General features: G+C 56.8%; 1 protein-coding gene across 2 annotated transcripts; it reads right to left on the reverse strand.

The window, feature by feature from the left end:
- Positions 1-694: 694 nt before the first annotated feature.
- Positions 695-26,513, reverse strand: Grk2 (G protein-coupled receptor kinase 2). Of its 2 annotated transcripts, XM_090347282.1 has the most exons (22): positions 26,143-26,513; positions 25,984-26,076; positions 9,601-9,677; positions 7,456-7,529; positions 7,245-7,346; positions 7,063-7,137; positions 6,854-6,915; positions 5,987-6,038; positions 5,673-5,764; positions 5,270-5,369; positions 5,113-5,191; positions 4,900-5,030; positions 4,600-4,694; positions 4,424-4,531; positions 4,223-4,289; positions 3,666-3,766; positions 3,097-3,163; positions 2,925-3,020; positions 2,526-2,688; positions 2,251-2,387; positions 2,046-2,159; positions 695-1,968 (listed from the first exon to the last, which is right to left on the reverse strand). In XM_090347282.1, the coding sequence occupies exons 3-22, from the start codon at positions 9,662-9,664 to the stop codon at positions 1,804-1,806; spliced, it is 1,944 nt and encodes a 647-aa protein (XP_090203408.1). In that variant the 5' UTR covers positions 9,665-9,677; positions 25,984-26,076; positions 26,143-26,513; the 3' UTR covers positions 695-1,803. The 2 variants fall into 2 exon arrangements, with proteins under 2 accessions (XP_090203408.1, XP_090203407.1); XM_090347281.1 differs by lacking the exons at positions 25,984-26,076; positions 26,143-26,513 and adding an exon at positions 19,620-19,834.
- Positions 26,514-27,030: the final 517 nt, after the last annotated feature.

A 27,030-nucleotide genomic window follows, 5' to 3' on the forward strand; every position in this document is an offset into this window, starting at 1 on the left:
CCCACCATGTCCGCTGACCCAAGCCACTCATGAGTGGCTGACCTTTCCTGAATGGAGAAAAACACCTGTGCCAATGCCCACCTCAATTCTAGAGCTCAAAGGCTGCTGTCTTAGCCGGTGCCCCAGCATGGGCTTCCTCCTCTGCGCACCACTTAACCTGCTGTGCTCTGGCCTCAGGCTGGCCCAGCAGAGCAAGCCTGCCCCAGGCCCCATCACCCAGGGGTCAGGAGGCAGGGACATGGGGAAAGGAAGCTGTCTCTGAGGAGATGAGAGGCCTGGTGCTGGGTACCTCTTGGGTGCTAGGGGCTGCACAGTGAGGTTAGAGAGCCCAAAGCCAGAGAGGACAAGGGCCCAGAAGGCAAAGATGCCTGGGTGAGACTGCCCTTTTTGTGTGAGGTAGGCATTCAGCCCAGCATCTGACTTGGGGGCTCAGTAGGCAGGGATGACTCCAGTCAGCCCAACCACACCAGTGTATCCCATCCTGCTCACTTGGGAAGCAGCTGGACTTCCTTCGGTCCTGGGAGCAAAAGGGGTAACAAGGCGAGAGCACAGGCAGCTGGGCACAGGGGGAGGTAAGACGAAGGTCTGGCCTGGAGGCTGGCCACAGTGATAAGAGTCGACACCAAGACTTCCTCAGGGCCCAGCAGGCAGAAGATGGTCACCAGGTACAAAGAGAATCTGAGACACCAAGGGGTCAGGCACCATTTTTTATAAAAACGCATATTCTCATTTTCCACTCTTTAAAATCACATTCAAAAATCGGCAAAGAAACGCCCCGGGTGTGAGTAGACAAGAAGGGGAGGGGGCACTGACCCAGCCCCGGGAGTGTGTAGACAAGAAGGGGAGGGGGCACTGACCCAGCCCCGGGGAGAGGGCGCGACACCACACACGGCAGCGTGACTGGCACGAGGGGGCATGCGGTGGGCGAGGTGGCGCCCATGGGCGGTGGCACTGACGGGACATGGGCTGTGGGGCTGGACAGCGAGGGTTAGGATACACTGGCTAGCTGGGGTGAGGAGGGCTGGTCCAAGCAGGCCCCCTTCCTGCTGTGCCACCCTCCTGCCCAGGCTGGCCTGCTGCGGTCCTGGGCATAGGAGCCTCACCCAGCCCAGGGGTAGGGAGACCTGGGAGCCAGGCTAGGCCACTCTAGCCCAAACCTCAGATGCCTTTCTGTGCTCCTTAACCCTGTTCACTCCATGAGAGGAAGAGGGGCTGCCAAGCCCCACAGAGTCCAGGGAAGAGGGAATGGGAGCAGCAGTGACACAGGAACTTGTCTGAACAAGGGCCCAGGAGCCCCAGTTACCACAGAAGGCTTCAGGGGCTAGGGAGGCAAGGGCCCTCTCCTCACCAGTGGCCAAAGGGCAGGACAGCTGGGGCACTGTCCCTGTCACAAGAGGGGCTATGGTGGGCAAGTTCAAGTAGTATCCCTGTGCTGTGCCCTCCCCTGGGATGGGGGTTGCTGGCCCACTGGCAGAACCCAGCCCAGAGGGCTGAAGTGGCATAGCTCCATGTGGCTTCACCCCAGGGAGGGGCGGGGGCTGCTGCTCTCCCCAGCAGGAAGACACTGGGAGTGGGCAGCCAGGGAGTCAGGGCAAAGGGCACTGGACAGTGGCTGGGTTGGTGGCAGCAGGAGCCGAGGCAAGCAAGCCCCTCCCTGGGGGCTGGGCCAGGCTGGGGCCACAGGGAATCACAATAACTACAAAATAAAACCTTTTCCGCTTTGCGGGAAAACAAATAATAAAAATTCGACAAAATAAATTAGAGGTTTACAAAAGGCGGGCAGGTGGCAGGCGGGCGGGCAGCTCAGAGGCCGTTGGCACTGCCACGCTGGACCAGTGGCACCTTGCTCAGCTCTACCACGGGCGAGCGCGGCTTGTTCTTCATCTTGGGTACCCGCTGCACCAGCTGCTGGGCTTCACGGTAGGCATCTCGAAGCTCCTTCTTCCACTGCACCAGCTCGGGGTCACTCTGCACACGTCCAGGCTCTGTCAGCGTGGGCAGTGCCCGTCTGCCCACACCCGCGCCTCTACCCGGGCCCCACTCACATCACACTGCAGGACAAACTGCTTGCCCCCGCGGATCTTGAGCAGGAGGCACTTGCGCTCCTTGATCTGGGTCTCCTCCACCGACTGAATCTCCTCCATGGTCAGCAGGCTCTGCTGCAGGGCGGGGCGGGGCAGCAGGGACCCCGTATGAGGGCAGCGCAGCAGGCGCCCCGTGCCAGCCCCCAACCCTGGTGCCAGTCCTTACCGGGGCCTCGCCCTCTCCCCGCCACTCCAGCCGGTTGGGAAACAGGTAGAAGTACCGCCGCTGCCACTGGGTCAGGAAGGGGTTGCCCATCTTGGACATGTAGCCGTGCATGATGCAGTCCTTGCCCAGGGCGTAGTCTGCCACGAGAGCCAACAGCAGGCTCAGCCCTGCGGCCTTAGCTGGCTGATACTCGGGTGGGCTCCCCGACCCCAGCCAGCTGCCCATTTGTGCAGCACGCAGGCGACCTGGAGCTTCCGAAGGCAGAGCCTCCTCACCTTCCTCGTGGCCCAGCTGCTTGTTTTTGGCTTTTTTGCGGGCCTCTAGCCGGTCGGTCTCGGCATTGATGGTGTCGAAGACGGTCTCGGCTACCTCCTGCTGCCACCGCTCCGAGATGGTGAGGGGGAAGTTGCGGTAGAGCTCCTGGTCACTGTCTAGTAGCTTCAGGAGGTGGACGGGGCAGACACGGGGACGGACAGAGGCGCCAGGACATCATCAGCCATGGGCCTACCCGGGGCCCTGAAGCAGGGCAGGTCCTGCCTGACAGCCAACCCCCAGGGAGGTCTGGGGAGAGGAGCAGTGCCCGTAGCATAGGCTGCATGGAGGGTCACAGAGGCAGAGGAGGTACAAGAACCCACCCGCCATGCTCAGGGCTGAGGCCAGGCAAGGGGCAGTACCTTGATTCCTTTTGTGTCTTCCTCGTCAAAGGAGCCAATGTCGAAGGCATCCGCAGCATTCACCTCCCCCCGAGGGGGGATGAGCGGGGGTGGGTACTGCACAGAGCAGGCTTGGGGTCAGCACCCACCGGGAAGCACTGCAGGCGCCCTCCCAGCCCCACACAGTCCTCACCTTCTGCAAGAAGACCATCTGCCAGTCCAGGGAGCGGAAGAAGGGGCTCTCCTTTACCTCCTGAGCCCTGCGGGGAGATGCCATCAGCTCGAGGGTCCTGCCGCACCCGAGGCAGCCCAGGTCCAGGGCCTGGGGCCTACGCTTAATCCTGGCTCTGCTGTTCTGGCTGTGGGAGCCTGGGCAAGTCTCTAAGCACTGTGTCTACTTCCTCCTCCCCACAATGGGAGCCCAGCAGCGGCCACACCACAGAGCTGTTGTGTTCTGACACTGGTCCTCTCGCAGTGCCATGCCCTGCACTTGGTAGCTATTCATACACATGAGATGCTTCTGTTAGGGCCGCCGTCATCTCGGTTCATCTTTGTTCCAGGGGTCCTCTGGAAACCAGTCCCCAGCCAGCATCAGCAGCTCTGTACCTACTCAGTCTTGCCATCTGAGATCACCAGATAAGGCTGGCTGTGACCCCACTTGCAACTCCCCAAATTACCAAGGGGGCTCTGGATGACAGAAGCCAAGCTTTGTCCTCAGTGGCAGAGGAGCCCGAGGCCTGGGTAGGCTGGACAGGCACTCACCCACGGCCCAGGCAGCCCAGCCTCCGGTTGACATCCCTCTGCAGCAAACCCTCTAGCAAGGAGCGAAGCTCTGGGGAGAAGGAGTCAGGCAGCTCCACGGCCTGCAGGGAGGAGAAGCAGGTTGGCAGGGGCAGGCAGAGCTGCTGGCCCACTAAGAGAGGCTGTTCTAGACTGGCCCCAGCAAGTAGGAGCTTTGTTTTTTTGTGTTTTTTTTTTGCCAGTCCTGGGCTTGAACTCAGGGCTTGAGCACTGTCCTTGGACTTTTCTCAAGGCTACAGCTCTACCACTTGAGCCACAGCACCACTTCCAGCTTTTTTCTATGTAGGTGGTATTGAGGAACCGAACCCAGGTCTTGGTGCATGCTAGGCAAGCACTTTACCACCAGGCCAAACTCCCAGCCCAAGGAGGAGCTTTGACAGCACCGAGCGAAACAAGTGGTGTGCACCATGGGGTAAAAAAGGAGAAAGAGGCTGGAGGGCAATGCTAGTTGATGAGAACTAAGAACCCATGACCCTAGCACCCTCTGCAGACCCCAGCACCGAGACCCTTACGCTCACCATCGTCAACGTCATTCGATCAATCTCGTGCTTGTCTTTGGTCTTGTGCTGCCGGAAGGGGCTGTGCCTAGGCAAGAAAGGCCAAAAGCAAAGATCAAAGAACAAGACTGGGGAAACTGAGGCAGGCATCGTGAATGAGGGCTGGTGCCACTTCCCGGCTGGGAAGAGTGTCTCTTGGTCCAGTCCCCGTGGCCCACTCACCCCCGTAGCAGCTTGAAGAGCATGCAGCCCAGGGAGAACCAGTCGGCGCTGCTGTCATAGGCCACGCCCTTCTGCAGGACCTCGGGAGCCATGTAGCCGTGGGTGCCCCTGAGGGAGCAGAGGCTGTGAGTGGGTGTGGCTAAGGAGTGGGGAGGGTGGGGGGGGCGGGCACTCACACACTGGCATGAGGTTTCTTCTTGGAGAAGTCACAGGCCAGGCCCAGGTCCGAGATGCGCACGTGCCCGTGCTCATCCAGAAGGATGTTGGCAGGCTGCGGAGGAAGCCAGTGAGCTAGCAACCCGCCAGGCCAGCAGGAGGCCAGGGGAGCGTTCAGAACTATGGATGCCCAGGGACCCGTCCAGGTGGACTGTTCCTCCCTTTTCCTAATCCCAGCCTGAACCCAGACAGTGGCTCAGGGGCAGCAGAGGGAGGTAGAGGGGACGGTGACAACTGTGCTGAGGACTGGTGGCCTTTACCTTTAGGTCCCTGTAGACAACAAAGCGGTTGTGCATGTGCTCCAGGCCCAGGATAATCTCGGCGGCGTAGAAGCGCATGTCTGCCTCAGAGAAGACCCCGTGCTGGGAGAGGTGGTAATGCAGGTCCCCGCCTGGAGGAGGTGGCCAGGGAGGCAACTCAGCTTCCTACTCTGGTCCAGTCCAAAGCCCGCCCGGGCAGACAACCCCACTCACCGTTCATGAGGTCCAGGATGAAGCTGAGCTTGTCTGGAGTGTGGAATGCATAGGACATGCAGACGATGAAGGGGCAGTCCTGGGGGGAGCAGGTGGTCAGAGATGCCGCCCAGGGCCTCAAAGGCTGCCCTAGGAGCCCACTGGCTGCCCAGCTCACCCCAGTGCTGACGAGGGAAAGCATGATGCGCTCGTTCAGGGCCAGGGTTTCTCCCTGCTTCATCTTGATGCGCTTCTTGTCCAGACACTTCATGGCGTACCTGCAGGGGGGAGGGAGGGTCGGCTGCGATCCACAGCCCATGCCAGGCGGAGCTCCGGGCTACCTCAGGGCACTTGTGGGGAGACTAGACAGGACACACACATGACATAAACCACGGGTTCCAAGAGGGCAGAGGGTGCTGGCAGAGACGGGGAGAACAAGGTATGCCCCGGACACAGCTGGGGGCAAGGGCGCCCTGCCCAGCGGTTCCCCAGAATGTCCCAGGTCGACAGAGTCCCTCTAGATTGGGGGCCCGGCCCCTCCCGCGGCCACCCCACCACAAGCCAGCCAGGCGGGTGCTCACATCTTGCCCGTGTCTGCTTTCCTGCATCCGTAGACCTCGCCAAAGCCCCCACGCCCAATGATGCGATGCACACTGAAGTCATTCATGGTCAGCTGCGGGGTGGCAACAGCTGGGGTCACGCAGGCTGCCCGGGCCCAGCTCCAGGGCAGAACACCTGAGCAGCAGGGGCCGACCCTGTGCCGGGTCTTCTACACCGTGAAGCTGCCTCCCACCATGGTCCCGGCATGGACCCCGGCAGAGCTCTGATCTTCTCCCACCGGCCCAGCCCGGGCGGCCCCGGCCCCTGCAGTCCCCTGGCACTCCTGCCCACTCACATGGATGTTGAGTTCCACATTCTTCCACTGGCAGAACCGTGTGAACTTGTCACTGTAAGGGATGAGGACAGAGCAAGGCCAGTGTGAACCTGTCCACCCTCTGCCCTTCCCTGAGGTCCTGGCAAAGCGAATATGGAGACTCACTAGGCCTGTGTAGCTTGGCCTGACCTTGCTTGTCCTTGGCCACTGAACCAGGGGGTCCTACTGGGATCAGAGAAGCTCAAAGAGGTCTCCACAACAACCTGCTCCTCCATCCTCTACCAGGTGGCTCATTCCAGAGCTTTTGTCACACCTCCAGCCACACAGAGCTCAGTCTCTGGGACTGGGCAGCTAGCCCTCTAAAACAATGTCACTTCTGCCAGGCCCTGGTGGCTCACGCCTATCATCCTAGCTACTCAGGAGGCGGAGATCTGAGAATTATGGTTTAAAGCCAGCCTGGACAGGAAAATCCATGAGACTCTGATCTCCAATTAACCACCAGAAAACTGAAAGTGGCTTTGTGGCTGAAGTGGTGAGCACTAGCCATCAGGAAAAAAGCTCAGGGACAGTGCTCAGACTCTGTGTTCAAGTCCCATGCCCACCACCACCAACAAAATCATTTCCCAGGTCCACCTGCAGTCTGCCCAGCTGGCTGTGCAGGCCAGGAGAAGAAGCGTGACCTCTCATGCCCAGTCCTGCCTCCACTGAGGGAGACAGTCCATTGAGGGAAAGACTGCAGGTTGTCTGAAGACTGGCTTTGAGCAGCCTGGTAAGAGGTGGAGACAGGAAGAAGTCTCTGCCACTGAGCATGGAAAAACCCAGTCCCTGCCTCCTCATAGCCTAAGCAGGCCGCTTCTGTCCTTTCCTTCTATGCCAAGCCACACTCACCTCTCAATGAACTTCTGGAATACATCCCCTCGGAGGTTCTGACAAATCTCCTCAATGTATGGCTGTGGAGGAAACTGGAAGTTGGTGACTGAGCTCCTCAGCCATTGGCCCAGCCCTATCCCCAGCTGCCTGGGCTCCTGTCCTTGGACATTCCAAGGGGACCCTGGCTGCGCAGTGTGGGGCACACAGGAAACGAGTCCCGCATATACCTGGAAGAGATCCGGAGGCACCTGCTTCTTCATCAGGTAGCCCTGGACATGCTCCGTGGCACTCTTTGAGAAGGGCTAGGGAGGACAGAGCGGGCCATGAATCCTCAACAGGGCCCTTCTAACCCTGTGCCTGGAGCCAGCACATGGTGGGGGCCCGAGGGAGGACCTGGCCTGACACTCACGTGTGAGCAGGCCAGCAGCTCCTTCATGATGTAGGAGTCGAAGATCTCCCGGCTGCGAACGACACGCTCCTCCTCTGTCTCCAGCTTCTCATATCTCTTGATCTGGAAAGTAAGACCCGTTGGTGGTCTGCCTCCAGTGGGGCAAGTAGCACGAAGGCCAGGCACCTTGCAGTCCTAGCCCCGCCCCTGCCCAGGCCCCAGTCCACCTCACCTCCTCGTAGAACTCCACCAAAGGCTTAGCCTCCTCGAGATAGTTCAGGCAGAAGTCTCGGAAGAGCAGGTACCCTGAAAGCAATCAGGGTGGGTCACGCCAAGCCAGGGCCTGGCCCTTCACCACTGATGAAGCAGGTGGGGGGGCTCTCAGCAGAGGTGTCTGAAGCAGCAGTAGATGATGTCTTTCCCCCAGGTAGAGGCTCCCGATATGGCCACCAAGGTGACTGTCAACTCAAAGGTGCCAGGACCCCAGGTCAAGGTCCTGGGCTTCTACCTCTCTCCTAGAATCTGTTTTGGCAGATCAGGCTAGAAAACATGAGCACCACAGGTAGAGAAGAAGGGCAGCTGGAGCCCAGCATGGTGCCACGCCCCAACCTCTGACTGCAATGCAGCCCTATTCCTGTGGGGGACACCACCCACTGAGAGAGGGCTGTCAGGTACGAGGAGCCAATGCCAAGGCCTCCAGATGCCCAGGCCATCTGCGCCAGGACCAGCTGCAGCAAGAGGGAAGCAGCTCTAAGGGAGGTCCCCTGCTCTGTCCTTGCCCCTCATATATGACAACAGCCCTGACCAGGAGGCAGGTCTAATGGAGGATACTGAGGCTTGGAGAGACCTATCAGGCACGTGGCAGAGGCTCCTCAACCCAGAGGCAGGGGCCTGGGGAAGCCAGGTGCCTCAAAGCAGGCAGCAGAAAGGGCTTTAGGAGGCCACAGAAGGTCCCTTCCCCTGCTTGGGAGTAGGGACTAAGGCTGAGCCCCAGAGCAGCTGCCAGAGAACAAAGCAGATTGAAGGCCACTCTGCTTCCTCCTCCCGTTCCAGTTCCACACAGGCGATTGTTGTGATAGGGGTTTCCCACACCTCTTGGGGGAGCTGTCTTGCTGGCATCTAAGACCTACACTTCTAGGCACTGTCATTTATATGCTGGGCATTAAATGCCAGCATTTATTTATTTTGGTGCCATTACTGGGGCTGGGTACTGTTCCTAAACTTCTTTTGCTCAAGACCAGTACTCTACCACTTGAGCTGGATTTTGGGGGAGATAGTTTACTGGAACTCAGAGTCTTTCTTGCTCATTCTGGCTTTGAACCATAATTCTCAGATCTCAGACTCCTGAGTTGCTAGAACTGTACATATGAGCCACCGGCAGCTAGCATAATTTTCTTTTTAAAATTTATTTATTGGGGTTGAACCCAAGACCACACACCAAGTGTTTTATAGACCACTTTGGCTGTAACCTGAACCCTAGCCTAGCCTTTTAACACTGTACTTTCAAGTGAATTGTCAACAGAGCGGAGTGCGTGCTTGCTAGAACCACTTCCTCTGTCCCTATGGGATGCGGGCAGTGGGCTCCTGAGCTCCAGTTCCCAGAGGACAGCGTCAAGCTCGGAGAGGCAAGGAAATTTGCCCAAACTGCCACAGTCCAAGCCTGGAACCCCAGCTGAATTCTCCCTGACGCCCCATCTTCTCTAGCTGACCTCAAAGGCCGGATGCTGCCAGGCTACCTCCACTGTCTGAGCTGTCTTGAGAAAGCTAAATCAGAGCGGAGCATGGCTGTAGGAAGCATGGCATGCTTCCCTGGACCTGCCCCAAGCCTGCCCTCGGGGGCGGGGCAGGGGAGTGGTGGGTTCCGGGGGCTCTAAACTTCCAGAGATCAGGACTCATTGCACTAGGAGGAAGGATGGAGGAGCCCTGAGGAGGCAGGTTGCTCAGTGGCCCAAGGGGGTGGGGCGGGGCCAACCACAGCTCAGCAGGCACCACAGGAAGCGCCCCGCCTCTTCCTGTCAGTTCTACCAACGGCCCAGAGCAGCTGTGGCTTAGCCAAGGGGAAGCTGCAACTCTCAAAAACAAAAACCCCAAAGGAGGAACTTCCCTGGCGGCTTGGGAAGACTGCTGGCCCCCACCCCCACCACGGGGCCTCCAAGGGCTGACAACCAGGGGCTGGGAGGCAAGGGTCACAGGCTGACCCCAGCAGCCCTTGAGGCCACCTGTACAGAGAAGTCTGAGCAGAGGGGAGGGTCCTGAGTAGAGGGGCACATGGCCCAGTCAGCTGGGGCTGGTAGGCAGTGTAGGGGTGTTGGCAGGAAGCCAACTTCAGAGTCCATCTTGGGGGCCCTTAGGTTAGCAGAGCTGTGGTTTCACTTACCCAGCTTCTGGGAGAAGATCTTCTCAAAGGTAACTTCTCCTCTGTCCTCCAGGTACTTCTGCATGACACTCCGGATGCTGCCGGCAGAGGGGCACAGTGAGCAGGGTCCCCTAAGTCCTCAGGCTGCAAGCTCTGCCCTGCCCTGCCCTGCCCAGAAGCCTGAGTCAAGGCACCCTTCAACTAGGCATCTTTCTCCTTTCAGGGATGGGCCAGCTTGCCCCTGAGGTCCCCCAGATGGATTTGCCCTCAACGTGGTGACTGGCAGATAGCCTCCTGCTTCGAAGCCAACTGTCTACAGAAGTTTGGGCCAGGGGCCAGGAGCGTGGTGGAGTGCTAGCCTAGCATGCACAAAGACCTGGGTTCGATTCCCTGGAACCACACACACACACAAAGCTGGAAGTGGTGTTGTGGCTCAAGTGGCAGAGTGCTAGCCTTGGGCAAAAAGTGTCCAAGGATGGTGCTCAGGACCTGAGTTAAAAAAAAAAACAACAGTTTGGTCCAGCGCTGCCACGTGTTGGCTTTGGGAACTTAGCCAAATCCCCAAAGCCAAGTCTTATCCATTAGTGGATGGACAGATAAACACAACGTGGCATATTCTCACAAAGGCAGATTGTTCATTCTGATGCCGTGTCACACACTACAGCATGGATGAACCTTGAAAGTATTCTATTGCGTAAGACAAAAGGCCATAGATTGTAGGGTTCCATCCTTGGCCTTTTCCATCCACCTAGAAAAGGCCAACAAAGCAGAGATTTGGGGGTATCAGGGACCAGTGTAGGGATGGGGGGGTGTGGAGTTTCTTCGGGGAAGGATGGAGACATGTGGGAAGTAAGAGGTAAACTAAATCTAATTTTATTGCCAGAGTGATGTACCAAGGGGTTACAGTTACATATGTAAGGTAGTAAGAACATTTCTTGCTTGACATTGTTATCCCTCCCACATTTTTTTTCCTACTTTCCCTTCCCCCACGTACACTCCCCAAACTATAGCTTAGATAGATTGTTTTATTTTTGGCCAGTCCTGGGGCTTGAACGCAGGACCTGGGCACTATCTTTGGGCTTTCTCAAGGCTACTGCTCTACCACTTGAGCCACAGTACCATTTCTGGCTTTTTCTGTGTATGTGGTATAGAAGAATTGAACCCAGGGCTTCATGCATGCTATACAGGCACTCTACTACTAGGTTACACTCCTGGCCTCTAATTTGACATTTTATATTTATTTTATGTTATATGAATTGTATCTCAACTTAAAATTAAAAAAACAAAAGAAAGACATACTCTAGTGTGTGTCCCTAACACAGATAAAACACACATACACCCCCTGTACTGGGGTCACTTGGCAGGGTCACAGGGGAAGGGTTAGTCAATGGAGTCCCCAAACCAAACTCCAAGTTCCGCACTGTTTAACTAACCTAACACTGAGCAAATCTGGGAGAGGCTCTCGGCGCAAGAGTCACCTTGCTGCTGTCCCCTCCCCTCTTCTGAACCACCTGCAACCCAGCCTGCCAGCTGTGGTCACATTTGGCCCTCACTGCCCTGGGCTCCGAAGGTAACATGCAGCGGTACAGCTGAAGCGTGTATGGGCTGGGGGCTGTGCTGTCCCATGGGACCCCGGAGTGTGGCAGGGTCCGCAGCAGGCCTCCAATGCAGCTGGTGAGGGTGGAGGCCGTGTGTCGGGGTTCGCTGTGCTTGGCACTGGCCCTTCCCCCCCCCCCCCCCCCCCCGCCTCTGGTAACAACATGAACCAGCCAGGTCACACAGGCCATAGCCTGGGAACACAGAAGACCCTGTGTGTGACTTGTGGGATCCAGGCCTGCCCCTTCAGGCAAGCCTCAGGTATGAAACTGCTGAGAACAAGTGCCAAAGCCTCGAGCGCCCTGGTCAGCTCAGGAGGCTCAGCCCTAGGTGGGGAGGGGCTGTGTGGAGAAGACACCCAGGCCCAGCTTCCAGGGTGGAGCTGTGTCCAGCTTTCTTCAGGAAGGGCCTAAAGAGATGCCAGAGACGGGGCCGGGAGTTTGGCCTAGTGGCAGAGTGCTTGCCTAGCATGCACAAAGACCTGGGTTCGATTCCTCGGTACCACATACATAGAAAAAAGCCGGAAGTGGTGCTGAGGCTCAAGTGGTAGAGCTCTAGCCTTGAGAAAGCCCAAGGACAGTGCTCAGGCCCTGAGCTCAAGCTCAGACTGGCCAAAAAAAAAAAAAAAAAAAAAAAAAGAGAGATGGCAGAGCCTACTGGGCTGCTCTGAGCACCATCCTGAGGCCATGACCCCATTGCCACTCCATAACTCCAAAAGCTGTCTCCTACAGGAAGTTAGAGCCCTGATGACAACTCCTTATCCCCTTCTACCATGGCTTTGTATCAGGAAGAGAGAAGACATCCACCCAGATTCAGGGCCCCAAGACCCCAGGATACCCATGTTGCCAGCTGAGAGCCAGTTCCCTCTGGGAAAGTAAGAATGCTTTCTACAAAGAGGGAATCCCGGGCCATGTGTCCCTCCATCATGCTGGCCATTCTCCCCTCCTGGGGTCTTCACACCAGTTACCCCAAAAATACATCCCCTAGCCTCGAAAACCTCACAGGGACGGAGACTGCGCAGCGGGTTCCTGCTGAGAAGCTGTCCACGCGACAGACAGCCTGGAAACCTGGCTGGGTGGCCCCAAGAAGTTCCCCTAAGGCTTGTGGAGGTGCTGAGACCAGAGGTGTGGAGCCCAGGAATCTGGAAGGCCACCCCAGAGAGCAAAACCTCTGCCATACCTCCAGCCCAGCCTGGCTGATCTGCTTCTGAACCTGATTCTTGCTCCATGGGAAGGGATGCAAAAAAAAGCAGTAAGGGGGAAAGTAGCATAAAAGTTACTGCTTCCTGGTGGTGGTTGGGAGAGGGGCAACAGGCATTAGTGAGGTGGTCAAAGACAGACACAGATGACACGAGAGGGAGAGTGGCTCCAGTTTCTTGGGAAGCCCTCCCTATCCCACACTAGCCTCCTTGGAACAGGCAAAGTCAGGCAAGCTTGGCAGAGGCCATGGCCACCAAGGAGCTAAGAAGTCATGGAACCTTCCCACCATGTGGCCCAGGGCAGCTGGGAACTGGACGCACACAGGCTCCCTCTGGGAAATGTACATTGGGAGACCCTGCCAGTTACACAGCCAGGGAGCCCAACGCTCTGCTGTCACCCAGGCCCAGGGCCCAGCAGGAATGAGGACCGCAGGCTCAACGCTGCTCTCCTCTCAGAAGTCACGCCTGGGCATGGCCACCGCATTCTTCCCAGCCCACAGCAGTTCATTTTCTTCCTTAAAAAGGAAGATGTCTTTTTAAATAAAATAAACACTGCCCCCCCCAACCAAATACGAAGCCAGGCTTAAGCAGACTCCTTGAAGGGAAGGTCCCCCAAAGTATCAATTTTAGGGCTTTCTGTCTATCCCCACAGGGCTGGTGGCTGAGGGAGCTGGCAGGTAAGAAAAACGTCACGGGGGGGGGGGGGGAAGCTAGGCAAGTATGGGCTGCCTGCACGGGAGGTGGAGCCAGCCTCTGGCTGGGTCGGTCACCTCTGTTTCTACATCCTCTCCCTGACACCAGCAGCATCTGTAGAGATGGCATGCCTGGAGTGCCATCCCTGCCCCTATCCAGGTCAACAGCCCCACACCCAGGGCCACATGACTCCCAAGATCTACTCTAGATCACTGAGAGAACCAGACGCCTGACTCAACAGACTTGAGCCCACGGAGGCCCCCATCCCTTGGGCAGACCTCAGAGGCCCCAGGCTCTGACAGCAGGCCCGGCATCCAGCCCAGCTCCCCTAAGAGGTCACAGACTTGAACGTCCAGCTTCCTTGCAGACTAGGGGTCCTGAGAGGCCAGAGTAGCAGGGGACACTCCCAAGGTGCCAGGGTTGTGGTGCCCCTGCCAGCTCCTCTCTCCCAAGGCCCCAGGGCAGCACTGCCCCAGCCCTTCCTTGGCACCCCACAGCTCACTAACAGCCTGTGCTAACCAGTCTCATCAGGTCTCTGTTCCACATCTACCAGGAACCCAAAGAAGGGCCCTCCTGAAGCCTGAGCCCTGACCTGACCCCGGGAGGGTGCCTGGAATGCTCTCCTTAGCTCCTGGAGCAAACCTCGCCTGTTCCAGATTAAATTCCAAATTAATCAATCACTGTCAATTGGCACTGAAGTAGAGGTGATGCTGTTTGTGGAAGGGTAAACTGCTCTGTGTTGTTAGGTGACATCTCACCTAGGCCACCTTGGACATGACCCCCTGGGGAGGCAATACCTGCCCTGTCCAAGGATAGATGGCGCCTGCCACAGAGATACCTGGTGCTGGGGTGGCCGCAGCCACAGGAGAGAGGTGCCCCCCCCTTCCCAGCACCCTGCAGCTGGGGCATTCACAGGGTTCCCCAGAGCAGGCCCAGCAGGCCCCTGGGGGCAGGAGGGGCACTTCCTCTCTCAGCAGTGACTGAGGTGACAGGACAGCGGGCAGGAAGAGGGTGCAGACTGTAGGGGAGAAGTCCCGGTACATTCTGATACCATGTGGTGCTCTGTGGCTCCGTGGCCTCACAGGTTGTCTAGGTCCTCACAGGTGGCTTGCATACAAGGTCAGGACAGCATCTGTGGACCGGAAGGGCCCACGGTCCTCCATGAGCAGAGGAAACCTCCAAACCAACCCCAAGAAATGCTCATCTCCCTCCATGGGGGTACTGGGTGAGGGTCTCAGGGGGCTCTGGCTGTGCCTGGCCTCTTCCCTGCTACCCCATCTACCCCACTCTGGGGACGGGAAGTGGGGGGGGGGCTCTCCAAGAGCAAAAAAAAAGGCTGGAGGCAGCCTTCATGTGACAATGGTGGGCTGCTGTGACAAGCCAGGATGGGCAGGGGCTATGCGCCTCTAGCCGAGCAGATCTGGGGCAGCCCGGCCAGGCAATGCCAGGTTCTGGTAATACCACAACAGTTAGCAAGCCTGTGGCTGAAGCTGAGGCACTCCCCTGTGGCATTGCCAGGAAACCTGGCACAGAGGTAGCAGCAGCAGGAGGAAGCCCCCCCGGGGCTTCTTATTAATATTTCTCAATGACTGGCCCTGGGGCCGACAACGTCCTTGGGGTTAAGGATGGGGCCACTACCAAGTGGGAGAGACCAAGAGCCACAGCAAAGCACAGCAAATGACGGCTGTGCACACAAGCCCACAGCAAATGGCTCCAGAAGCCCAGACTCAGGCTCCCCGGCAAGGTGCACAGGAAGAGGTATCTCAGTGGCGTGATCAGACAGCACAAACATGACACACACATGGCACCCTGCACCAGTCTGCCATCTTGTTAACCCACATGAGGAACTGAGTTCCAGGGCTCCCAGTTCTGCAGTTCCCACGAGGGACTTGTCCCCCACCTCCGCCCTGGCTTCTGAGTGAGTCCTGCCCCTCCCTCGTCGCCATCAACACCCACTTCTGCGCTCAGTGCTGCCCTTTGCAATGAACAGCAATGCAGACACCAGATGCTGTTTTACAGGAAAGCTGCAGCCGAATGCCTCACTTTTAACGTTGCGTTTGAAAGAAACTAGAAATGGCGTAAGTGTAACTATCCAGAGAACAGTGACCTTGGGAGTGGGGGCTGAGCTGGGGAAAGGCAGGCAGGTGTGGTGGGGGCTGTGTATTCCTCAAAAACCACCATCACACGCGCCTGGCTTCCGCTGCTTGCTACATAATATCCTGGAAGCAACAGCCACGCGCAGGTAGCTGGAAATCACCCATACTACATTGGGGATTCAGGGCTCGGGCGCCCTAAACCTGGGCACGAGGAGGAGGTGCTGCTGCAGAGTAGAACGTACCGCACCTGACGTCACCAGGAATTTACTACTAGGGACGGATTGTGCATTAATAGGACACATTATTCCCAGGCTGTCAGAGCCCAGATTCCTGAGCACGGATCTCGACCTGTAAAGCTCTCGCCCCCTTCAAATCCATTTACTGAGGGTGAGCCAGTGACTTGATGGCAAACCCCCGAAATCCTAGCACTGGAGAGGAGACAGATGGGAAAAGACATCCTAGGGAACTCTTCCCAGAGAGCAGCAGCCGCTTGCAAGGCCTGTGGAGAGAGAATACCCCAGAGATAATCTGGTTTTGGGGGCAGCAGGGGGAGAAGACAGCTCCTGGAGAGGAATGTTGTGGGTAAGGGATGAACCCTGATGGAGAAGTGGAGGGAGGAGGAAGGGCGAAAGCGGCCCTTCCCCCACGGATGGAGGCAGGAAGTCCTGGGGAGGGGAAGAGTTATCAGGAATGAAGAAGCAGCAGCAAGCAGAGGAAGAGTGGCGGGGTCTAGGAGAGCGCAAAGCCAGCAGCCAGCTTGGAGAGGAGGGCAGCAGGAGGAAGCCTGCAGTGGGGGAGGGACCAGGAAATAGCCAAGAGACCGAGAGGCTGTAAGAGGCACCAGCCTCCCACAATCAGCACCTGGGGCTGCCACTGTCACTAGGGAGGGCAGAGGAACCTCCTGAGACCGCCCAGACAAGGCTCTGCAGCCCTGAGCCTCGAGATTAATTACATGAGGCCTCCGTGGTCATATTAAGCAAATGACGCTAATTATAAGACTGAGACTGCTGCCGGGGAAACAGAGACTGCAGCAACTCCCTGGGAGGCCCAGACCACAGACCCCTCAAGCCAGAGGGGCACTGGCAGGTCCTGGGGAGGAAACGACCCCTTGGTTCCACCGAGGCAGGCCAGGTCAGAGGAAGGGACCCGCCTGGGTACAGCGTGCATGGTGCAGCCAGGTCACAGCCACACAGCGCTGCCTCCTCCTGTGAGAAGTTGGGGAATGGGTCTTTTTCCTCAAATTCTATGGGTGACAGAAGGGGAGGCTACCATGCCAAGTCACAGTGGCATGATGCCCAACTGCTCCTGTTTTCCAGCCCTGGGAAAGCGGAGCTGCGAAGCCAGCAGAGCTCTGGCCAAGCCACACGCCTGGGTACCACCCCAGGTGGGAACTACTCCTGAGGGCAATCTGTCATGGTGACAAACACGGCCCCTCTGCCTGAATCTGACCTTGTGACTATACCTGATGGGGCCCCTGACATGGAGTTGACTCCTCTTTTCATCAGCTTTGCTAGAGTATCCTCGTTCTCCATTTCAGCCAATGGAGAAAGGACCAAACTTTGACAGCTGATGACACTGAGGACTGCCTTGCTGCCTCAGGCCACCACACCACACCCACAGCTCCCCAGACAAGGGGTGTCAGCCAGACCATTCCACAAATGGTCGTCAAGGGCAGAGGTGTACAGGGCAGGGAGGACAGAGACAACATGCGGCAGGGAATGGCACTGGCCTGGGTTTAAGAAACCACTTCCAGGGGCTGGGAGTTTGGCCTAGTGGTAGAGTGCTTGCCTAGGAGGCACGAAGACCCGGGTTTGATTCCTCGGTACCACATACATGGAAGTGGTGCTCAAGTGGTAGAGCTCTAGCCTTGAGAAAGTCCAAGGACAGTGCTCAGGCCCTGAGCCCAAGCCCAAGACTGGCAAAAAAAAAAAAAAAAGAAAAAAGAAAAAGAAAAAGAAACCACTTCCAGGGCTGGGAATGTGCTTAGTGGTAAAGTGCTTGCCTAGCATGCATGAAGCCCTGGGTTCGATTCCCCAGTACCACACAAAGAGAAAAAGCCGGAAACGGTGCCGTGGCTCCTGTGGTAGAGTGCTAGCCTTCAGTACAAGAAGCTCAGGGACAGTGCCAAGCCTTGAGTTCAAGTTCCAGGACTGGGAAAAAGAAAAGAAACAACTTCCAACCCCAAGCAGGTCTCCTCTGTGACTACGCCAAGTCTCCTCACTCTAGTTCTCAAGGCGTTAATCTGCTGGGCCTGCTTGTGATAGCCACTAGGAAGAAAAAAATGGAGTAAAAGAGACTGGGAAAGTCCTGGGCAGAAGTGAGACGCAAAAATTGTAATGGGGGCTGGGAGTTTTGGCCTAGTGGTAGAGTGCTTGCCTAGCATGCACGAAGACCTGGGTTCGATTTCTCAATACCCCACATACATAGCAAAAAGCTGGAAGTGGTGCTGAGGCTCAAGTGGTAGAGCTCTAGCCTTGAGAAAGTCCAAGGACAGTGCTCAGGCCCTGAGCTCAAGCCCAGGACTGGCAAAAAAAAAAAAAAAAAAAAAAATTGTAATGGGCAGAGGCACCTGTCCCAAGGGTATGCTGACCATGCTCCTGGCTCCCCAGCCTGCAGGCCTGCAAGCCTCAGGTGAGTGCAGGTTGTGTGCAGCATCAGAGGCTCTTGGCCTCAAAAGATCCAGAAACTTGCTCAATACCATGCTACAGATGGTGACCCTGTATGAAAGCCTGTGCTGCCTGCCCTTCCCCTAAAACCCACAGCCACCTGGTTTCGGTTCAGGATGAGATAAGACATCACACAGCCCTGGTATTCTTAAGCAACTACTACACTTGAGGCAAGGCCCTGCCAACTTCACAGGTTGGTTTGAGGATCAACTGAGATGACAGATGTCAAAATAAATAATAAAGTATTATAATTTCCATTCTTATTCCTATCACATCATCACCACCACCACCACCACCATGGAGGAAAAGGGCACAGGGAAAGAGGAAGAGCTTGTTTCTCAGGGTTTTAACACACCTGAAGAGACGACCCAAGGCGGAGCCCATCTGAAGTGATGCATGCTGGGGAGAGATTACCCAAACACAGAGAGTTCTAGAAAAAGCAGAACACTTTGCAGAATTGTCTCCAGGCTGCAGTCACCGAGAGCTGTTCACTGCCCTGGAGGTGAATCCCCTTTCCCCGTCATGGTTTTGTCATTTCAGAACTCATTTTGGTCCTATCTGCTGCTGCTCCCTGAGCAGCCTGGCTGACAGTCAATCTGGTTCCTGTTTTGAGAAGTCTGATTGCAAATGTCTTAGAAAAAAAGGAGGGGGAGGGCAACGGTCTTCTCAAAACACAAACCATTTTCTTTTCCCAGACCTCCTATTCAGTCAATCTGAAACTCAGCGAGCAGGCACAGAGGTGGGGGTGGTGAGAGCTGAGCCAGGGCACCCCTGCAAGCAGCTGCATTCCTGCTTCGAAGACCAAGGACACCAGAGGCACAGCCCTACTTCACACCACCCAACTGCACAGATGTGAAAGTTGAGGCCCAGAAACAGGAAGGGACTTGAGCAAAGTCCCATGATAAGACCCTGGCTGTGAGCACAGGCCCCGGCCCGGGGCCACTTGGGCACCAGCAAGGCAACTTTCCAGGGTGGCTGGGACGGACCTGCTCATCACCACGAGACATTGTAGTGGTTGTCCACACCTGCTCAGCCAGATGCAGGACGTCCCCCTGTCCCCCTGAGCCCCCAGCCCACGTGAGGGTGGGGGTGCCTGCTGCACATCCCCCAAATGGGAAAACACTCCCTCTATCACGATACGCAGGGCAAGGTGCAGCCGCCGCTCACGTCCTGGTCGCTCCGGCGCCCAGCGAAAACTTTTGTACCAGGTATGGGTGGCATCCGTGCCTCGCGGCCTCCATGCCCAGCTGCGGACGTGCAGGGCTTTCCCTGGTCAGCAGCGGCCCCGGAGGGCACCGTGTGCCAGGCCAGGGCTCGGAGGACGCGGCTCCCCACCTGCGAGCACGCCCGGGGCCCCGTGGAGCAGGACACCCCGGTCTCCACCGCGCAGAGCCCGGAAGCTCCGGCGAGCCCAGGCCCAGGACGGCGACCCCAGCAGAGGGGGCGAGAGTTCAGAGGACTCGCCCCCCCCCCAAAAAAGAAGGCTCCCACACATCAGTGCCCGGACAGGAGGGGACTGAGGGGTCGCGGAAACCCCATGACGGGCTCTGGGAGCAGGGGCAGCAGAGGGGCGACGGGAGCCCGTCTGGAGGGGTGGATGGCGGCCGGCCCGGCAGCGAGAGGGCGCCCCGGGCGCGGGGGGCGCAGGGCGGCGTGGGGCCCCTGCGGGAGGAGGCAGCGGCCGGGCGCTGACAGCGACCAGGCCGGCGGCGAGGCACAGGAAGCGGCGGCGCGGCCGGCCGGGGCGCGGGGGGCGCGGGGCGCGGGGCGCGGCGGGCCGGGGCGGCTCACCTGGGCTCGGGCAGCAGGATCTTCTTGCTGGCGCGCGCGGCCGGCGTGGCCTTGCTCTTCTCCATGGCCATCAGGTAGCTCACGTCGGCCAGCACCGCCTCCAGGTCGGCCATCTTGGCGGCGGCGCTGCTTCTCCCGCCGCCGCCGGGGGCTCCGCTCGGCTCCCGCTGGCGCTCGGCGCGGCCCGCGCGGCTCCGCGGCCTCGGCGCCCGCCCGCCCGGCCCCACCCGGCCCCGCTCGGCGCCCCGCGGCTCCGCTCGCCGCCGCTCACAGGCGGCGCCGCTCCATGGCGCCGGCTCGGGCCCGGCCCGGCTCCGCGCTCCGCTCCCGCCGGGACTGCAGTCCGGGCGCCGCCGCCGCCGCCGCCCGCGCCCCGGAGCCGCCGCTGCCGCCGCCGCCGCCGCCGCCGCCTCCGGCCCCGCCTGCCGCGCACAGCGCCAGCGAGCCGCCGAGGGGCCGGGCGGGCGGGCGGGCGGGCGGGCGGGCGGCCGACGGCGCCCCCTGCAGGCGGAGCCGGCCCGGGACCCCGGCGCGGACCCCGGCTCCGAGCGCGGGCCCGGCACCCGCGCCGCCCCGCGCCGCCCGCGCCCCGGACCCCCTCTCCGGACCCCGCCGCCGCCTCCCGCGCGCCGGTCTCCCGCCCGACCCCAGCCCCGCGCGGCTCTGCGCGCCGACCTCGCCAGGAGGCCCGAAGCTCCACCTTCATTCCATCCTGGTCATCCTCCAATCCCAGACCCAGACCCCTGTGGGGACCCCGAACCCAGGCCCCGGGTACTGGACCCAGCATAGCCAACCCCAGACAGAAGGTCTGTTCACAGGTTCCCCCAAAATGTAGCTCGGGCCAGACTGCAGTTAAACCCACCCCCAGCCCTCCTGCTCCAGCCCTGATCTTGGTCCCGGTCTACAGGAACCTTTCCCTTGTAAGATCCAGGAACTGGTGGCCTCGCTACTCTGGAGGCTGAGGTGTGAGGATCATGGTTCAAAGCCAGCTCAGGCAGGAAAGCCCATGAGACGCTCTTATCTCCACGTAACCACCAGAAACCTGCAAGTGGAGCTGTGGCTCGAAGTGGTAGCGCAATGAAAGAGCTGAGGGACAGCGCTCAGGCCCTGAGCTCAAGCCTCAAGCCTATGACCCAGGAGGAGGAGGAGAAGGAGGCAATGTTGGGGGGGGGGGGCGCTGATGCCTTGTAAACCTCCATAACTCTCTGGCACGCAACCCAGCATCCTTCCATGGCGCCAACCCATCCAGGGGTGATCATGAAGACATCACAAAGTAGAGGTCAGCCTCCTCCTGACCTCTTGCAGGAGGGCATAGGGAGCTCCATATTACTTGGCAAGGGGCACTCACCCTGCTGAGAGCCTACTAAGATGGCTGGGAGTTAGGCCTGGTGGTAGAGTGCTTGCACCAAGACCCGGGTTCGATTCCTCGGTACCACATACATAGAAAAAAGCCGGAAGTGGTGCTGAGGCTCAAGTGGTAGAGCTCTAGCCTTGAGAAAGTCCAAGGACAGTGCTCAGGCCCTGAGCTCAAGCCTAGGACTGGCAAAAAAAATAAATAAAAATTCCTGAGGGTGTTTTGTTTTGTAGTATTGGGGTTTGAACTCAGGGCCTCACACTTACTAAGCAAGTACTCTCCCACTTGAGCCATGCCTCCAGCCACCTGGCTTTAGTTTTTTTGTTTTTTTTTTCTTTCTTTCTGTCTTTTTCAGATAAAGTCTCACTTTCTTTCCCAGGATAGGCTTAGACAAAATTCTTTTACCTATCCTTCAGCATAGTTGGGATTACAGACTCAAACCACCATACCTCACTTGTTGGTTGAGATGAGGGAGTTCTACTTTTTGCCTCAGTTGACCTAGAACCACAATACTTCTGATTTCTGCCTTCTGAATAGCTGGGATTATAGGTATAAGCCACCATTCCTGGCCAAGAAACTTACTTACTTCTTCTCCTTCCTTTTTCCTTCTTTGGTCTCTCTCTCTCTCTCTCTCTCTCTCTCTCTCTCTCTCTCTCTCTCTCTCTCTCTTCTCTCTCTCTCTCTCTCTCTCTCTCTCTCTCTCTCTCTCTCTCTCTCTCCCTCCCTCCCTCCCTCTCTCTCTTTTTTTCTTTTTTGTCAGTCCTGGGCCTTCAACTCGGGGCTTGGGCAATGTCCTTGGGCTTTCTCAAGGCTAGAGCCCCACCACTTGAGCCACAGCACCATTTCTGGCTTTTTTCTATGTATGTGGTACCAAGGATCAAACTCAGGTCTTCGTGCATGCTAGGCAAACTCTCTACCACTAGGCTAAACTTCCGGCCCCTGTCTTCTCTTTTTGTGCTATCCTGGCTGGGGCTTGAACTCAGGGTCTGCTTGCTTTCCCCAAGCTTTTCTGCTCCAGGCTACCATTTGACAACTTTGCAGCACAGGCTCCACTTCCCATTCTCTGGTGATTAATTGGAGTCTCATGGACTTTCCTGCCTGGCTAGCTCTGAACTGTGACCCTCAGGACCAGCTTGAATTACAGATATGAGCCACCTGCTCCTGGACCAAGAAACTTTTCGACCTTTCTATGTCTCAGAAACCCCAGGATTGCTTCCCCGATGCAGGTTCTGGCCAAAGATACTGTTCTCAAATCTAGATCTGATGGAGTTACCACATGCTTGGCCCTTAGCAGAAGCTCTCTAGTCTACTCTGGGGCTACTGAGAGTGGAAGACCCTGAGGGGACTCTGGGGCAGATTAGGAAATGTCTCCTTAAACTGTTAAGTCTAAGTTTGAGTGAGCCCTGCTCCTCTCGCTAGCTTGCTTTGCTATCACCCCTGCCTCTGAAATCCCTTCACCTCTGCTGTTCCCTGAGCCTGGAAGTCATTCCCTGTGCCTTCTTCTCTGGTCAACTCCTATTCATCTTTTCAGATCCGCCTCTTCTAAGTAGCCCTCCCTGGTTCTACTATGTATGCTCCCATTCTGTATCTTCCCCTAGGAGTGCCCTGATTCAAACATCAATTGCAACATGAATTATTGCAAGCTGGTATTTGGTGTTTGTTTCTCCTCCTCTTATACCTCTTCTTCTCCCTCGCCCCACCGTCCTTCTCCTTCTTTTTGTCGGGTCCTGGGGCTTGAACTGAGAGCGTAGGTGTTATCCCTGAACTCTTTTTACTAAAGGCTACAGCTCTCTCCCTTTGAACCACAGCACCACTTCCATGGTTTATGTTTTTGAGACAGGGTCTGGTTATATATTCTAGGTTGGCCTTAAACTCTCAAGATCTTCCTGGCTCCCCCACCATGCCCAGACTCACAGTAGATTTTGACAGTGCCTCACAGCTTACCCCCACCTCAAGGGACACTCCATTACACTTCTGCAACAATTAGAGAATTTATCCACATGTCAGATGTGCTGAGACATGAAAAAAAAAAGTACACACTATCTCCCACTGTAACTGATGTTCCTTGGTTCAATTCCCTTCTTTTCTTTCTCTCTCTTCATTTTTATTAGAGTGTGTGTGTGGTGTATGTGTGTGTGTACAAGTCCCAGGGCTTAGCGTCAAGGTTTGGGCACTCAGCACTGTCCCAGAGGGTTTTTTTTTCCTTTGCTCACGGCTAGTGTTCTACCATTTAAGCTACAACTCCACTTTTTGTTTTGTGTTTGTTTTTGTGGCTAACTGAAATAAGAATCACATGGACTTCCCTTCCTAAGATGGCTTCAAACCATGATCCTCAGGTCTTAGGTTTAGCCTCCTGAGTTGTTAGGATTACAGGCATGAATCACCAGCACCTGGTGCTCCCTCTCTCTTTCCCCACCCACCCCCAGGGTCTCCTTGTGTAGCTGAAGGTGTCCTCAAATCTGAGATCTTCCTGCTTCTACCACCCCTTAAGCAGTGAATGGATGACTGACCCATTGAATAAACTTTCGACCCACTTGAAGGTTGATCAGATGCCTCTAACTTCCCCTCATGCCTGACCTGACTCTAAGATAGTTTTGTGTACAGCTCCATACTGGCCTGGGTTTTCAGAAACAGCCCATATTTAAAAAAAAATCTTCCTGAAGAACTTGTCAGACCGGAGTCTGCATGTAGGTTGGAAATGCCAGCCATCCTGCTCTGAGCCCAGGGCCCTCCTTTCCACCTCTAGCCCAACTTTGCTCCATCCAGGCCTCCTCTGGGGAGCTGATGTCCAGGGCACCCCTTCTGGATTCCTGGAACCAGGGAAAGCCCCATGGGTTCAGAGGACTGTGCCAGGCCTCCCGGGGGCTGGTTTTTGGGATAGTGCTGCCCTCTGGTGGTTCTTAGAAGCCCTATTGTAAACTTGACCTTTCAAGCCAGCTTCAGTCATTTCCTTTTCTCAACAAACCTTTGTCTAGAGCCCAGACTGTGCTGGGCCCTGGCCAGAATGCTGCCAGTGCATCTCTGCCCAGCTGGAGCTCCTGCATATACCACTACTGGGCATCTTCACTTGGTGACTAATAGGCTACAATCTCAGCACAGCCCACACTGCCAGCCAGCTCCGACCAGCCGGGTTTGCTGCCCTCCCGCCTCTCATCTCAGTCATGGATCTTCCATTTTTCAAAACTTTTTTCCCCCCTCCCTTTCTGGTCCTGGGGCTTGACCTCAGGGCCTGAGTGCTGTCCCTGAGCTCTTTTGTTCAAGACTTCTGGCTTTTTTGGTGATTAATTGGAGATAAGAGTCTCTGGACTTTCTTGTTGGAACTGTCTTGGAACCTCAATTCTCAGTTCTCAGCCTCCTGACTAGACAGGATTACAAACATGAGCAGCTAGCACTTTGTGAAATCCAGTATGTATGTCTGTATGTATGTATTTTGTTGTTATTATAAAGGTGATATACAGAGGGGTTACAGTTCCATAAGAAATTCTGTCTGACTGGGAATATTGCTTAGTGGTAGAGTGCATGCCTAGTATATACATGAAGCCCTGGGTTTGATTCTCAGTACCATATAAACAGGAAAGTCAGAAGTGCCACTTGGCTCAAGTAGTAGAGTACTAGTCTTGAGCACCAGGCCGTGTGTACAAGCCCCAAGACTGGGAGTGAGAGAGAGACAGAGACAGAGACAGAGACAGAGACATAGGAAGAAGGAAGAGACAGAGAAATCCTGCCCTTTTTTTTTTTTTTTTTTGCCAGTCCTGGGCTTGAGCTCAGGGCCTGAGCACTGTCCTTGGACTTTCTCAAGGCTAGAGCTCTACCACTTGAGCCTCAGCACCACTTCCAGCTTTTTTCTATGTATGTGGTACTGAGGAATCGAACCCAGGTCTCGGTGCATGCTAGGCAAGCACTCTACCACTAGGCCAAACTCCCGAGTCCTGCCTTTTTTTGACTGCTTTCTTCTTCTACCTCTCTTTCCTGGTCCCTCTCCCCCATACCCTGGCCTACCTGCTATCCTCAGTACAACGACTGAGTCTGACTCTTATATGCCCTGTCCTTTTCTGTGGTCTCAGTCCTACCACCTCTCTCCTGGGTACACATGGGCCTCCTCAGCAGCACATTCCTTGAATGAAACCTGGCTTAGGGCAACAGCCACCTCCATAGCCCAAGCCTCCAGCTTGGGCTCACAATCCTCCTGCTTCGTTTTCCCTAGCACTGGGCTTACCAACATGCACCACTATGTACAGGATCTGGCTCATATCAAGATCCCAAGAGGACCAGGAGTTTGGCCTAGTGGTAAGAATGCTTGCCAAATATGCACAGGGACCCAGATTCAAATCCTTGGGAAAAAAAAATTCCCAGGAGTCCATCTTAGGACCAGACCCAGAAAGGGATGAGTCAGATCAGACCAAGTGAATGAGCTGTTGGAGTATGTGGCCTTTGGGACAGAATTCCCCACACCCAGGTCCACCAGACCTCCCAGTTGGAACCCTGCCCATCTCTAGCTCAATAGCTTCTGCCTTCTCTTCTCCCTTTAATGTGATCTTTTTGTTCCTCCTCCTCCTCCTCGTCCTCGTCCTCCTCCTCCCTCTCTAGCCCAAGGATAGCACTCTACCACTTGAGCCACAGCATCACTTCTAGTTTTCTGGGGTTAATTGGAAATAGAGTCTCACAGACGTTTGTGCCTGGGCTGACTCTGAACCTCCATCTTCAGATCCACCTTCTTGGGTAGCTAGGATTACAGGTATGAGCCACTGGCACCCAGCTGATCTTCTGTCGTGTGTGTGTGTGTGTGTGCGCCCATGCTCGAGATGATTCTCAGGGTATACTTAAATTCAAGGACTGGTCCTTTAGCTTTTTCACTCAAAGCTAGAGTTCTACTACTTGAGCCACAGCTCTCCTTCTGGCTTCCCGGTGGCTCATTGGGCTAACAATCCGATGGGCTGTCCTGCCTGGGTTGAGGTTTTGAACAGCCATTCTCAGATCTTTGTCTTTTGACTTTATAGTCAATTTCCTTACCAAATGCTGGGAGGGAGACTGTATAGGTGTCTCTTTGTGTTGTGGTTATTCCTGAATCCATCACTCAGCGCGAGGCCTGGCGAGAAGGTGGGGCTGCACGGAGAAACAGGATTCAATATTGGCCCAGTCTAGAAGGGAAGAAAAGCATCTCCAACTAACCTGGTAATGAAGGAAGTAGGGTCGCTTGGCGTGGTGGAAAGGCAGCCGAGAGAGGCCAAGTCCTGGCGATGACGTTGCGCGTATGGAGCATTATAAGATGGGGCAGGGGACTGGCGCTGGAAAGGGACAGGAGTTCAGACCCGGAGCTCCCTCCTGATGAACCCTCCCTCCTCCTTTTGCCTTTCTAGTCTGGCCCTGGAGAGTAGAAGGGTGGCTTAACGTTTCCAGAGATCCTTGTGGAGCAACGCCTGCCTCTCCCGGGGGGGCTTCTCCAGCGTTGGTGGGGAGGTGGCGGCTCCACCTGGAGTTCCCGTCCTTCCTGCACCCGGCGAAGACGGCGGTGTAGTTACTGTCACGTGTCAGGCACTGGCGATTGCCCCGGGGTCTAACACAGAGGAGACCCAGGATCACCACCGCCGACGCTGACACCCTGGGTGTGCAGCTGATCCCCCAAGGCTCCGGGGACCAGTTATTCCCGAGGAAGGGTGACCTCCCCAGAGCCAGCCGGACGGGAAGGGGGGAGGGAGGGAGGGGAGGAGGGGGGAGGGACGGAGGGGGAGGGAGGGGGGAGGGAGCCGCTCTGCGCCCCTCCGCGCCCCCTCCCCCTCCCCCTCCCTTTCTCGTCCTGGTTTTCGACCTCGGAGCCTGGCGCCCTCCCTCAGCTTCCTTTTGCACTAGACTGTTCCTTTGCCACCAAGGTCACGACTGGAAATTGACTGCAGATGAGAGGCTCAGGGGCTTTGGTTCTCCTGAGTAGCCCGGACGACAGGCCTGCGCTCCCTGAGTCGGGCTTGGAGGCTGCCCCGCAGGGGACGGCGCCCCGCCTCCGACCCCCCACGACCTCCACCGTGGGGGGACCCCGAGACCAGAGACGCAGCTCCGGGCTCC

The sequence above is a fragment of the Megascapheus bottae genome, chromosome 16 (genome assembly GCF_031878675.1).
Source record: "Megascapheus bottae isolate mThoBot1 chromosome 16, mThoBot2.hap1, whole genome shotgun sequence".
Taxonomy (NCBI): domain Eukaryota; kingdom Metazoa; phylum Chordata; class Mammalia; order Rodentia; family Geomyidae; genus Megascapheus; species Megascapheus bottae.